Source organism: Sorex fumeus, unplaced genomic scaffold, assembly GCF_029834395.1.
Source record: "Sorex fumeus unplaced genomic scaffold, SorFum_2.1 ptg000122l, whole genome shotgun sequence".
In the NCBI taxonomy this organism is placed as follows: Eukaryota; Metazoa; Chordata; class Mammalia; order Eulipotyphla; family Soricidae; genus Sorex; species Sorex fumeus.
Window position 1 is genome coordinate 40,201,692 of NW_026606179.1, and position 14,639 is coordinate 40,216,330.

Here is a 14,639-nt window from a genome sequence, read left to right on the forward strand (position 1 = left end):
TCTCATCAGCTCTCGGCACTTCTGAAAACCAGAGAACCATTTTCTGGGCCTTCTCTAAAACTGTTTTTTTTTTTTTTTTTTTTTTTTTTTTGCTTTTTGGGTCACACCCAGTGATTCACAGGGGTTAGTCCTGGCTTTGCACTCAGGAATCACTCTTGGCGGTGCTCGGGGGACCATATAGGATGTTGGGAATCAAACCCAGGTTGGCCATGTGCAAGGCAAATGCCCTACCCGCTGTGCTATCGCTCCAGCCCCCATCCCCTAAAACTTTGGAGGTTCAGAAACTGCTACAGGGATGAAGTTTAAGCTATTCATTTATCCCCCCCAACAGTCCCCCAAATTTGGATTTCTGTCACTTACATCATATTCTCCCCACTCAATGGGAGTAATTTAAGAACCACTGGTGTTCGAAAGAACTGATTTAAATATGCTGTGAGTTTGCTTATCTAAAGTCAGTGTGAGGGGCTGGAGCAATAGCACAGCGGGTAGAGCGTTTGCCTTGCGCACGACTGACCCGGGTTCAATTCCCAGCATCCCATATGGTCCCCTGAGCACCGCCAGGGGTAATTCCTGAGTGCAGATCCAGGAGTAACCCCTGTGCATCGCCGGTGTGACCCAAAAAGCAAAAATAAATAAATAAATAAAAGGTAAAAGGTAAAGGTAAAGGCCCTCCCGTTGATCGTCGATTTGCTTGAGCGGGCCCAGTAACGTCTCCATTGGAGACTTTGTTGTTACTGTGTCTGGCATATCGAATACTCTCGGTAGCTTGCCGGGCTCTCCGAGAGGGGCGGAGGAATCGAACTCGGGTCGGCCATGTTGGCCGCTTGTAAGGCGAACGCCCTACCCACTGTGCTATCGCTCCAGCCCCTGTGCTATCGCTATCGCAATACTTCTGGGGGAGAAAAAAATTCTTCATGTCTTTTTACTTTCTAGTTTCGATATCTGGAATATCCCTTCTTAGTAAATACCTTTATTCCTTGAAAAAAAATAAATAAATAAATAAATAAAGTCAGTGTGAGTTGCAGGGCTGTGATTCTGCAACTGATAATTGATCTCACTGAGAAAAGACCTTTAAGGGACCCAATAGATATCTTTCAGGACTCTGAAATTCTGTCTCTAATTCAAATTGCACATAATTCTCAATATTGTACGGCTACTGAAGAAACTCTATTATAAATATGCTGAAAATCTGTTCAGATTTAAATTGATGGCTGGGTACTAAGAAACCAAAGATTTCTTTCTTCCTTTTTCTTTTTTTTTTGGGGGGGGGAGGGTGTGGGGATGTGCCACACTCAGTGATGCTCAGGGCTTACTCCTGACTCTGCCCTTAGGGATCGCTCCTGGTGGGTCTTGGGAGATCATATGAAATGCTGTGAATTCAACCCAGGTCAGCAATGTGCAAGGCAAGTGCCTTAAACACTGTTCTATTGCTATGTACCCAAAATCCAAAATTCCTTGGAGAAAAGAAGCATTCCAGGCCTCCGCTTTTAAATAAAGTTGTTCACAATAATTTATTACATTCAATATTCCAACACCAATTCCACCACCTTCCCACCACCATTATTTTGAATTTTCTCACTACCACCCAAGCCTGCCCCAAAGGCAAATCCTAAATAATTTATCTTGCATTGCTTGTTATGAATAACCCGCTAAAAATGATTCCCAAAAAATTTCCTTAGAGGAAAGTGTGTGAAGATTGCTGCATCTCACTCTGGAGACACTAAGCCCTTATATAAGAGATTACTAACATGTTGTTACAAGTTGAGCCTCTGTGTGCATATATATATATATATATATATATATATATATATATATATATCTTTTTTTGATCGAGATTGGTTATGGTCTCCTTTACCCCCTATCAAATGTGGTGTGCACATCAGCGGTGTAGAGAATGAGATGTTGCTCCAGGAATTCTAAAATTTTAAATACAGCTAGAGTTAAATTTTTAACTGGATGGTGACTTTGGGGACAGGAGGCATCTCTGCAACTTGTTGCTCTCTTCTGAGAGTTATTTGTGAGTCTCTGGATGATGGCCATTCATGAACTTATATGGCTTCAGACAGTTCATGGCCATGATTGCCAGGCTCCTGGAAGAACAGGGAGATGGGGGAGGTCACCCATTCCCGACTCCGTAAGAGCCTGGAGATTTTGGTCACAAAACCTGCATACCTGTATTTTTCAGCAGATTTATTCTCATGCATAAGGCTGGTCCTGAGTGAGTTGAGATTGGCCATGAGCATGGCGGCGACTGTGTTCTGAAGGTTTTCAGTTGCCCAGGCTCTCTTGGGGTGGGTGCACCCACCCCCACTCTGGGGCACCCGGATGAAACTCAGCCTGGCGTGGGGTCTGGAGGCATCTCTACAGCTTGCTGCTCTCTTCTGAGATTTATTTGTCAGTCTCACTCCAGGCCCTTAACTGGTTTACATACAGATCTATAATTAATAAATGAGTTGCCTCTTTTGTCTAATTAGTGTATATATTTAGCATGGGCTGGAGCGATAGCACAACGGGTAGGGTGTTTGCCTTGCATATGGCCAACCTGGCTGACCCAGGTTCAAATTCCTCTGCCCCTCTCAGAGAGCCTGGCAAGCTACTGAGAGTATCTCGCCCGCTATGGCAAAGCCTGGCAAGGTACCCATGTCATATTTGATATGCCTAACAGTAACAAGTGTCACAATGGAGACGTTACTGGGCTCGCTCAAGCAAATCGATGAACAATGGGAGAACAGTGACATTGATATGTTTAGCATAAATAAAATTATTATACTCCCTTGGTTCTAGGAGAAATAAAATACACAAATAAAATTATATAAACAAACACTGTCCTCCTGTTGTTCATCGATTTGCTCAAACGGACCCAGTAACGTCTCCATTTTGAGACTTCTTGTTACTGTGTTTGGCATATCGAATACGTCAGGGGTAGCTTGCCAGGCTTTGCCGTGAGGGTGAGATACTCTCGGTAGCTTGCCGAGCTCTCTGAGAGGGGCAGAGGAATCGAACCCAGCTAGGCCAGGCTAGCTGTGCACAAGGCAAATGCCCTACTGCTGTGCTATTGCTCCAGCCTAAAGTCAACCTCCAGCAAACTATAAAAAAATTATATAAATAATATTAAAATGTTTACAGAGAATAATAGTTTCAGGATTAACCAAAATATTAAAAAAAACATTAAATTAAAAAAGCAAGATTTTTGTCTTAAAAATTGACCTATTATTTTATATAAAGTGAGTGACATTTTTATCTGAAGCCTTTATTCTGGCCTCTGAACAAAATTCATGCCTTTCATTAACACTCATAAATCATGAATCAACCATCTTAACAAGCCCAACCTAAAACAAAGTCAGCTTCCTTGCCTTGAGACAAATTAACATATTTCTACCCCTACTGTAGCTAACATTTAATATACATTACTTTCATCAGAAATGGAAAATCTGGGGCCAGACTGATGGTACAGCAGGGAGGGTGCTTGCCTTGCAAACTGCTGACCCAGGATTCAATCTCCCAGCACCCCATAGGGTTCCCCAAGCCCTGCCAAGAGTGACCACTGAGTGCAGAGCCAGGGGTAAGCCCCACACACTGCAGGTATGGCCCAAAAACCCAGTCAATAAATAATTTGTAAAACTAGACTATTGTAGAGCATGGCTCTGGGCACTGGAGCAGATAAGACCTGACCTTGCAAAGCGGTCCTGAAGCGAGGGCCTGAGGAAGGGATTATCTGGGCAAAGTTGGCAAGAACACGGTGTCAGCCCCGGTGTTCAGCCTTGAACCTCACTCAACCTCCTAGTCACATGCGCCCAAGAGACAGAAACTATTACGTACGCTTAGCAGGTCATCCTCACTGCAGCATCTAGCCTTGATTGGGATTGGACCAGGGCAAAGCAGAGTAGGAGAGCCGATAGGCCAATTATGCTAAACTTGATGTGATTGGGCCTTCCTGTAAAGCCAAGACCCTCTATAAAATCTGTGTGTGTTTGGCAATAAGGTGAACAGCCGTCAGCTGCTCCCAGAGGGTGTTTCTCCTCGTGCCCATCATCCTTCGCCCCATGTTTGCCTGGAACGAGCGCGCAATGTGTCCGTGTATGTTGGGGGAAAACTTCCCCAACAGACTACGAATTTACTTTTGTGTTAGCTCATGCAACAAACTGAACATTTAATTAATGATAAAAAAAAAAACCTCCTCTATAAGTAGATACCTCCTCACTCCAAAGTTGCAAGCCTGCTTTTCTGCCAGGGCAACACACATGCTGTCTAGAGGTTCTCTGAACCCCATGGGTACCAAAGCCAATCACTGTTACTGATATCTCCACCCACCTGGTCAACAAGTGTCAAATCCAGACTCACTGTAGACCCCCTTAATCCTCCATCACCTGCCTCTGACTCAGTGCCAGGCACATTTGCTTTCCTGCATTCGCCAAGTCTCTCTTCTTTGCTCCACTGTAGAATTCTTCTTTAGAACTTGTGTTTATATAAGTCCTTGCTCTAAAGCCTAAAACACTCTCTCTGTTTCCTAAGGAATAGCCTACACTCCTCACAACAGCACGAGGCTTTCCCCAAGTGGGCCTCGCGTGTGGCTGGGTCTGATCATACAAGGCGTAACTCACGGAGATGTCTGAGTGACGATGCAGGTGGGTCAAGAGAAGCATCACTGATCTCAGCTCCTTAGAGCCCATCATTCCTTGCAGGGGCACTGGGCTGCCCAGGGTTCAGTGAGAGGCTGGAGCCAGGAGGAAATGGACTTCCTTGTGGTTTCTGTGGGAGTGTCCAGAGGAGGCACACCATACACATCTGCGGCTGGTCGGGATGGCATGAGGGGTTCTGGGCTACCAAGAGTCTGTCTCGCATGGGTCCCTGGGGTGATCAGGTGCAGAGAACAATGGCTTGGAGTGAGTTTCATTAAGGATGAGGTGGGGGGATACAGGCTTTGGATTAGTCATCTGGTATCCAGAAAGCGTCTTTAGTCAATGGATCTATGACTCTAGGAGTTCCTCCACTCTGGGAGGGGCAGTTCCTGGCAGGAGCCCCCAACACGTCAAAGCACCAATACAGAAAATAAAATCATGACTAATTCACATGCCCCTCTGCAGGCATCCTTAGCCCTAGCTATCTAGTTACAGCACGCCCTTTTATATAAAGTCAGCTCAGGAGAGAGGCAGCTCCAAATCTCATATCAAGCGACCGAGATCCCCTCCCTCGCCCGTGCCTTCCAGACCAGGGACAGCATCAGGCACCTCACCTCTAATGACTGTGGTGGCCATTGTGGCTCAAACTTGGACGTGGCTTAATGAGCACCAATTGCAGTGCCAGTGCCAATTCCATGCAGGGAAGCCAAGGCCACAAAAGACTGATGGAGGAGGTGATGTGATGTTGGTACGGAAGTATGTTGAAGACTTTCAATACTTGGCTCTGCGCTCAGGGGGCCTAGTTAGAACCCTGGCGAGCAGTGTGCTTTATCCTCTACATCCTCCTAGCCCCAATCAAGAGTCTTGCAATAAATGCAGGGTTCCAGAACCTCCCCCCTGCAGTCATTTCAGCCTCCTCTAAAACACTAAAAACATCAACTGTCTGAGGTAGTGCTGGAGTTTCTTTGGGTTCCCTTTTAATATCTTCTGTCATTTTCTAACTTTGTTTTGCTGTGATTTGGGGTGACACCCAGCAGTGCTCAGGGCTTACTCCTGGCTCTGCACTCAGGGATCAGTTCTGGCGGTCTGGGGGACCATATGGGATGCTGAGTATTGAGCCCGTGTCACCTGTGTACAAGGTAATCAACCGACCTGCTGTACTATTGCTCTGGCACCACACCTTATTTTGTTTTTTTTTAAGATTTAAAGAGATCCGTGGAGTTGGAGCGATAGCACAGCGGGTAGGGTGTTTGCCTTGCACACGGCCAACCCGGGTTTGATTCCAGCATCTCATATGGTCCCCTGAGCACCGCCAGGGGTGATTCCTGAGTGCAGAGCCAGGAGTAACCCCTGTGCATCGCCGGATGTGACCCAAAAACCAAAAAAAAAAAAAAATTAAAAGAGATCCCATCACGCTTGATCAGAAGGATGTCATAACAGTGCTCTTTTTCTCCCCAGTCCCAAATATATAAACATTAAAAAAAAAATTGGGATGGGGGGGTCACACCTGGCAGTGCTCAAGGTTTACTCTGGGCTTTGCACTCAGGGATCATTCCTGGCAGGGCCTCAGGGAACCACATGGGGTATGGGAAGACAAATACAGACAACCTCGTCTGAGGCAAGTATCCTACCCATTGTACTGTCTCTCAGGCCCCCAAATATTTACAGCTTAACATAAACTTGTAAAGAATCCCATAAAGAAAGTCCAGAGGAGAAACATTCCGCGCTTCAAGGGGGCATTTCCAGTGTCTTTCACCAGTTACTGGCAAATCATTATATATGGACTCAGGGATCACTCCTGTCTGGACCCAGGGGACTTGGTTAGAACCCTGGTCAGCCCAGGTGTGCAAGGCAAGCACCTGATCTGCTGTATCTCTCCAGGTACCTGGCCCTGGCGGGTAAACAAACAAACACAACAGAAAAACTCCATACTTGGTTTTCTTTTTGGCCCCAAAACTAAAAAATTAAAGTAAAAAATAAGGGGCTGGAATAATATCGGGTAGAGCTCTTGCTTTGCACACAGCTGATCCGGGTTCTATCCCTGTCATCAGATGTGGTCCCCCAAGCCCCCAGGAGTGATGCTTGAGAGCTTGAGCACCACTGGGTTGCAGCCCAAGAGAATAATAAATAAATAATAAGAATGATGATGAGGATGATACATACTGATGATAATAATAATAATAATAGCAACAACAAAACAACAATAATAAAAATAAACAACATTAAAAGGGACCCAAACAGCTCCCAGGCCGCCTGGGCGCGGGGCCGATCCCGCGGCTATCGATTGCTTTCGCCTGCCCGCGCCGTCGGGATCGGCTGCTCGGGTCTGGCCCGGCCCCGAGCGCGGGAAAAGCGTTTGCAACACGGCTGGGCTCGGGTTGCGGCGGGCGCCGCGACCATGTCCTCCGAGTCTTATTTCCGCGTGGAGTCGGGGGCGCTGGGCCCCGAGGAGAACTTCCTGTCCCTGGACGACATCCTCATGTCCCAGGAGAAGCTCCCGGTGCGCACGGAGACGTCCATCCCCCGCCTGGGCGCCTTCTTCCGGGAGCGGAGCGGCGGCGCCGACGCCGACCCCGACCCCGACCAGGCCATCCCGCAGGCGAGTCGTCAGGCGCGGAACCCCCTCGGCGGGCCCCGGCCGGGGGCGCCGCGCGCGCGGCCTTCTGGGACTTGTAGTTCGGCGGGCGAGGCCGGGGTCCGGGAGCACCGCGCGCGCAGGGCCGACCCCCCCGCCCTCCCCTAACCCCCACGCCCCGGCTGGCAGCCCGGCCCGGCCTTTCCGGGGTAGAGCTTTGCCCCTCTGGGTGTGTATAAGACTTCGCACACCCAGTCCCCCAGTTCCAGTGCCCCGCAGAAAGCCCCCTCTGCCTCGCCCACCTTCCCTTGGATACTTGGACCCTTGGACGGTCACTAGAGTGCATCCCCGGGGACCCCATGTGGTTCCCCCAGCATCACCAGGAGTGAGGCCCCCAGCTCTGCCACTTTCCAATAAACCCGAGTGCTTGTTCAATGGGCAGTGCTGGTGCTTCCTAAGTCCCCACTTTCTATCCTTGGCACCTCTGGGAGTCCCGGTACAGAGTCCGAGTAGCCGCCCCAAAACGGCCAGGTATGGCCAGAAGTAAAGAGCTGTTTGGTGCTTTAGAACTGTGTGATAAGGGAGTAAGGTTTATGGATGGGAACAGGGTTCTCGCACTTGATTCGCATGCAGTGCCCTACCTACCTGTTGTATGATTGTCCTGGTACCCGATTGTCAATATTCTTAACGGACACTTTTGTTTGCGAATATCAGTTATCTAAAAGATATGTTAATTTCCCCCCATGATTGTAGAGTTGTCTGAGTTCTTTGACTTCTGTCTAAACGGGGTTGTATTTTTCTGGTGGATATGCTGCCTCTTTATTATTGTCAGGTGTCTTTTATTTCTGGTAATGCCGCTTTCTTTGGCTTTCTATTTGCATGGCGTTTTTCTGCCTTTCTGTTTTCGACCTTTCTGTGCCTATTTCATGTGTCTCAAGCAGCATATAATTGAGATTTTATTCAGCGCTACTGTTTTTAGTTGTCCTGTTTGTTATTCCATTTAATATGTATTTTGCGTTTATTCTTATCTTCCTACTCTTTGGATCCTGTCCATTTCCTTTTTCTTTCCAGTCTTGATTTCTTTTGGATCTACCAATTTCCAATGATCTGTTCACCTTTATATCAGTTTATTACATATTTTTAAATATATGTGGTTGTACTTTGGTATTTTACACAGCCCTTTTTAAAAACTTTTGTTTTACCATTGGTTTGCAATACAACAGACTTTCCGGGGTATAGCTTTGTACCTCTGGGTGTATATAAGACTTTGCTCACTGGGCTTCAGCAATAGCACAGCGGGTAGGGCGTTTGCCTTGCACATGGCCAACCCGGGTTCGATTCCCAGCATCCCATATGGTCCCCTGAGCACCGCCGGGGGTGATTCCTGTGTGCAGAGCCTGGAGTAACCTCTGTGCCTCGCTGGGTGTGACCCAAAAAGAAAAAAAAAATTCACGCACCCAGTTCCCTACTTCCAGTTGTCCTCAGAAAGTCCCTTCTGCCTAGCCCACCTCCCCTCCCTCCTTCATCCCTTTCTTTCTGGAAGGCACCCTAGTTTTCACTGAGCCTGGAACTTAGTTTTGCTTTTATCCATTTGTTCGTGTACACACTCATTTTCATCCATAAGTGTTTCAGATGGTTCTCACCCTGGCAGAAGCCCAGAGCCCAGCCTGGCCTAGGCCCTCAGCATCCAGCCACTGGCACAGAGGTAGGGGAGTCCTGCCTTGCTCTCCCTGGGACAGTCCCCAGAATCCCACTTACCCGGCGTCTTCCTTACAACTTGTGCACTCTGGCATCCCAGAACTTGATGTGGCAGAGAAGAACGTGGGCTCTTACCCTCAGAAGTAGATTTCTGCCCAGCCAGGCTGGGGGCCCAGAGCAACTGGTGCGCCATCTTCCACCGCTCCTGTGTCTACCCTTGGCCGTTAAAGCCCTTAAAAGCAATCTCAGGGCCAGGAAGTTCGCTTAGGGGTCAGAGTAGACCCTGGTTCCATCCCTGGCATCGTAAGTTCCCCTGATTAAAGATGGCTGCATTAGGGGCCAAGTGACATACAGTGGGTGGGGCATTTGCCATATACTCAGATGATCCACTTCAATCCCTGACATCCCATATGGTCCCCCGAGCCCCTCCAGGAGTGATCCTGGAGTACACAGAGCCAGGAGTAAGCCCTGAGCACTGCTGGGTGTGACCCCAGAACAGAAAAATAATCCCCCAAACAGATGATTGCATTAAGCAAAAAATTTTTAAATGTTAAAAGAAAATATAGGGGGAGCTGAAGAGATAGTACAACAGGTAGGGTGCTTGCCTTGCATGGGACCCACCTGGGTTCGACTCCCAGCATCCCGAGCCCCGCTAGGACTGATTCCTGAGTGCAAAACCAGCAGTATCCCCTGAGCACGGCTGAGTGTGACCCCAAAACAAAAGAAATAGGGATCGTGCTTATCTACAATTGGACAATTTTGTTGTTGTTGTTAGGAAACATTTTATTTTCTAAAGCTATTTTTTCTCTGCAACCTGGTAGGGTGTTCGCCTTACACGCGGCCAACATGGCCGACCCGAGTTCGATTCCTCCGCCCCTCTCTGAGAGCCCGGCAAGCTACCGAGAGTATTCGATATGCCAGACACAGTAACAACAAAGTCTCCAATGGAGACGTTACTGGGCCCGCTCGAGCAAATCGACGATCAACGGGAGGGCCTTTACCTTTACCTTTACCATTATGATAGTGAACTCCAGCCCACCTGGTCATAACGAGACCTTCCATCTGCCAGCCCCCCGCCCCATGACAACAGGCGGTCTTGCTAAGCAGACCTGTGTCCTTCCTGTCGCCCCCATTGACCTTGCGGTTTGTGTTTCAAATCCCCCTTCTCCACTGACGCAGGGCTCCAAGCTGGAACTCCCCTTGTGGCTGGCCAAAGGGCTTTTCGACAATAAGCGGCGCATCCTTTCCGTGGACCTTCCCAAGATCTACCAGGAGGGTTGGAGGACCGTGTTCAGCGCTGATGCCAACGTGGTGGACCTCCACAAACTGGGCCCGCATTTCTATGGCTTCGGCTCCCAGCTCCTGTATTTCGACAGCCCAGAGAACGGGGACATTTCCCGGTCTCTCCTGCAGGCAAGTCGGGGAGGTGGCACCGCCGAGTTCGGAAACCATCCAGCGATTGTTCTTACCCAGGGTACAGCCAGTTCATCGGCAGATCAGCCAGCGGGTCACCTGTGTTTAGCTGCACCTGTATTTCTGTCTCTCTGTCTGTCTGTCTGTGTGACTTGTTTTTTGCTGTTCCTCTTCTTTGCTTGCTAGGAGTTAGTTCCAGTGGGAAGTTGAAGAAAGGGTAGTGAGACCACAGGGGCAGGCATTGTGGTGCTCAGTCTCAGTTGGTCACAGAACTGGTCTCCGAACTGGTCTCCGGCTTCCTGTCAAAAATAAACATGTTGTTTAGTTGTCTCTTCCCTGCCCTCATGCAGGGGTTGAGTCCTGGCTCTGCCATTCGCCAGCTGTGTGACTTGGCTAAGCTGCGGGGCCTCTCTGGGCTGCAGTTCTTCTCATGCAAATGGAGATCATCACAATCAATGGAGGGAGTGCCGTCCAGGGAAGGATAGCTGTTATTTCTTACAGCAAAACTGTGTGAACATGACCGCTTTCATGGTATAATCTCATTCTGCCTTTTCTTATTTTTTTACTCTGAACTGAGAAGCTACCATTTGTGTTTATTGTTACACAAATATTGTTCCTCATTTCTGCCTTTATCAGAGCTGCTGGCTCTAAACTAACTTGGCCCTGGATGACATTGTACTCCCCCCAACCCTCCATGGGGGTCCAGGGTTGTTGGACCTCACGTGGCCTTGGGATGTTTTTTGTGTTGATAGGAACGAAAAGCTTAGCAACTTCCGGTTCAGACAAAGTCAGTTCAGACTTAGCAAACTCCTTTAAGCGGAAAGCTAAAAATAAGATCAGTCCACTTGTCTTCGGAGGTCTCCAGGATATGCTCTCGAATGGGAATACTGCCTTCCTAATGCATTGTGTTCTCTCTTTTCACGACTTTTTTGAGGTGCTGTTTACGTGAGTCACTTAAACCTGAGGTGACGTCAGCATGAGGCACTTAGAGACTCTGAAAGTGGGGCTTATGCGAGGCCTCAGAACTGTGGGGAAATGCACCCCTCATTCCCGGGCGTCTCGGTCCAGCTCTCAGACTGAAAGAAACAAGCCGCATTTGATGATAATAATAGCAAGAGTTCGCTGGTTAATAACTGCCCACCTGCAGCCCCAGTGCATTGCTGTGCTCTTCCGTGAAGGCTTTTGGGAGAGCCAGACCTGTGTTCGGGACCCAGAACAGAGTGTATCAGTGGGGGCTCACACAGCCCACCCAGCATGGGAGACTGAGGCCTGGCAAGAGAGCCCCCCTCCAACCACCATCAACACACACACACACACCTATTCCTGGCAGCCAGATTCATTTTCTTGGTGCTGTGTAAATGTTTGGGGATAAAAACATCTGATTTCGGCTGGAGAGATAGCACAGCGGGTAGGGCGTTTGTCTTGCATGCGGCCGACCCGGGTTCAATTCCCAGCATCCCATATGGTCCCCTGAGCACTGCCAGAAGTAACTCCTGAGTGCAGAACCAGGAGTAACCCCTGTGTATCGCCAGGTGTGACCCCAAAAGCATAAATAAATAAATAAATAAAAATAAAAACATCTGGTTTATCTACCTCTCCTTTTCCCGTAGACTTTCATCGGCCGCTTCCGCAGGATCATGGACTCCTCCCAGAACGCTTACAATGAGGACACGTCGGCGCTGGTGGCCCGGCTGGACGAGATGGAGCGGGCCTTGTTTCAGATCGGCCAGAAGGGGCTGAATGACTTCCAGTGCTGGGAGCGGGGCCAGGCCTCTCAGATCACAGCTTCCAGCCTGGTGCAGACCTACAAGAAGAGGAAATTCACCGACCTGGACCACTGAGGAGCAGGACTGCCCCGTGTGGCGCTGCCGTGGTGGGTGCCCGCCTGAGCTGGCCCTGGGGCCCTCACGCTGCCCCCCACCCCCACCCGTTTTCTTCTGCCGTCTTCAGAGCAGACTCATGTCTCGTTGGGGAGGGAGGGTCTGCAGGGTGGGCCAGGCCAGACTCCCCTGGCTCAGGCCTCCCAACCCTGAGACCCAGCGCTGAGGAGAAAGCAGTCTTTGTTGAATGCAACATCACTGATGCAGATACTGCAGCAAAGCCGGGGCCAGGGCTCCCTGAGCCCGGGACTCACTCGCACAGCCTGGGAGTGATGGCCGCATTCCCCCTCTCCAGAGCACAGCTGCACTCTGGGCCTCCTCCCTCCATCCATTATCTGCTCTGCCCGCAGCTGCTGCCTCTTCCTCAAGGCTGCAGCCAAGGGCAGCACCCCCCTGGGACTGAAGAAGCCTATGAGATGTTACCCCGGTTTCTTCACACAATCTCTGAATATGAGGAAGTCAGGAATGGAGACGGACAGAACGCCCAGGCCTGGTCTGCCCTGTAGAAAGCGCTGTGGCTCCTCTGTCATCAGCCACTTGTGAACTGGCTGTCCCAGCACTGTAGAGCCAGACCAGCTGGGGAGGGGTCCCGGCGGAGCTGGTTTGTGACTCTGAGCTCCAGAGAGTGAGCCCCCCCCCCACAGTTATTCCATCCCCTCCCGGGAGAGCTGCTCAGGGGTCACTGAGAATTGCAAAGTAGGCAATCACCTTGGCTACTTCTGGGTATCGGGACTGGAGAGTTGCAGCCCGGAAGAGTCCTGGCAAGTCTCTTTTTCTCGCTAGTGAGTTTTGGAAGGCCCCTGCAACCCGGCTCCGGGCCACTTCCCAGGGACGCGGGTGAGCATGCGCAGGGCATTCCTGATGCGGTGGAGTCGGAAACCTCAGGGCTGGGAGGCTCCAGCATCTCCGTGACCGGCCGCAGGGCAGCGTCCTCCGCGCCAGCTCCCTCCCAACTGCTCTTTGTGGCTGGAAGTTAAGAGTGGGATTCGGGCCTGGTGCAGATGGCCTGACGGAGCAAGTGCTTTTTAAGATGCCTGTTTTAAGATGGAATTGATACGTTGATAATTTGACGTCGGTGCTAAATAAATGGTCCATTTTTCGCTTGAATCCATTCTGAACAGTACAGTGCTATTTCTGTAGCTCATACTACAGATGACCAGGCAAAGCTGTTACAGAATTTCATCTTTGATCTACTTTGCTGTACAACACAAGTACATTTCTTTTAACAATTTTTGTTTGTTTGCATGATATTCATAAGCATTCTTGGTCAGAATGTGCAGTGCCCATTGTTCCTGTGGCATTTCCCTATCGCCAGGGCTTCTAGAAATAATTCACAGTGTGAGCAAAGCAAATTATTTAAACTTTAGGTTGATTTTTCTTTTTGTTTCTTTTTGGGTTGTACCCAGCGATGCCCAGGGGCCATTCTCAGCTCTGCACTCAGGAATCACTCCTGGTGGCGCTCGGGGGACCATATGGGATGCCAGGGAGCGAACCCAGGTTGGCCACGTGCAAGGCAAACATCCCATCCGCTGTGCTATGGCTCCAGCCCCTAGGCTGATTATTTTCACAGATAAGTTTGCATTTAAAGCTGATTCTAAGACAGCTGCCATTTTTTCCCTTTTATTAAAAGGATTTTTCAGGGGCACATGCCAGGAATTTGTGGGTATGCATGTTTTACATTTAAATGCTTGTTTTAATTTTTGAATAGATGATGTCACAAGTAGCCTCTGATATTTCCACGCCCAAATTTGCCTTCCAGCCTGGCAGTGACTACTAACCCTTTCTTAACGCAGTCTTTTCAGTTACTATTTGGCTCATTCAAAGAGGTAGTTTTGTTTTTTAAATAAGTCAACGAATTGAGAAAGTACTAAATTTATTTTCAAATCCAAGGAGGTCGTGGAGAGAGGCCTGTCCTTTTTTTCTTAATGGCTTATTCTCCGGCTATTGGCCTTAATTTTATACTAAAGTCATTTCTGCCTTGATTTCCCTCTCCCCTACTCCTTCCCCCCAGGGACGAACTGGGACAAGACTTGGTCACATGGGGTTAGTCTTTCTACTCTGACCTCTGAACTCTGGGTGGCCACAAGCTCAGTCCTCTTCCAGCTTTCTCACTCTCTAGGGAATTGCCTCTGGTCTCATTAAATACCATCTCTTTGAGTGACAAGCTCAGACCTCGCCCAGCCACTCAGTTCCACAGCCAAACACGGACTGGATATTTCCACTTCAGCATCTCCTGGTAGGATTAAAGAGAAGAGCTCCAGACATTGAAAAATGGGGCTGGACTAGCGATGACTCACAGTCTCTAAGGAAGGCTCTGGGGAATGTAAGAATTCCCTGAGCACTTCCTTTGGTCCTTTTGCCTTCAGAGCAACAGCAGAGCTCAAGACCTGGAACCGGATGGGGTTTAGGAGTTGTCACAAGTAGCCTCTGATACTTCCTTTGCTGACCTTTTGC

General features: G+C 49.1%; 1 protein-coding gene across 2 annotated transcripts; it reads left to right on the forward strand.

Moving 5' to 3' along the window:
• Positions 1-6,914: 6,914 nt before the first annotated feature.
• On the forward strand, positions 6,915-12,763 carry GINS3 (GINS complex subunit 3). Of its 2 annotated transcripts, XM_056136716.1 has the most exons (3): positions 6,915-7,218; positions 10,072-10,305; positions 11,916-12,763. In XM_056136716.1, the coding sequence occupies exons 1-3, from the start codon at positions 7,018-7,020 to the stop codon at positions 12,144-12,146; spliced, it is 666 nt and encodes a 221-aa protein (XP_055992691.1). In that variant the 5' UTR covers positions 6,915-7,017; the 3' UTR covers positions 12,147-12,763. The 2 variants fall into 2 exon arrangements, 1 of the variants encoding a protein (XP_055992691.1); XR_008795378.1 differs by lacking the exons at positions 6,915-7,218; positions 11,916-12,763 and adding an exon at positions 7,801-7,844 and having other exon boundaries at positions 10,072-10,299.
• The last annotated feature ends 1,876 nt before the right edge of the window (positions 12,764-14,639 follow it).

Excerpts from the sequence above, each read along its gene's own strand:
- GINS3 (XM_056136716.1), top strand. The coding sequence starts at position 7,018 with ATGTCCTCCGAGTCTTATTTCCGCGTGGAGTCGGGGGCGCTGGGCCCC. Across the intron at positions 7,219-10,071 it reads CCGACCAGGCCATCCCGCAG|GGCTCCAAGCTGGAACTCCC; the intron begins GCGAGTCGTCAG and ends CCACTGACGCAG. Across the intron at positions 10,306-11,915 it reads TTTCCCGGTCTCTCCTGCAG|ACTTTCATCGGCCGCTTCCG; the intron begins GCAAGTCGGGGA and ends CTTTTCCCGTAG.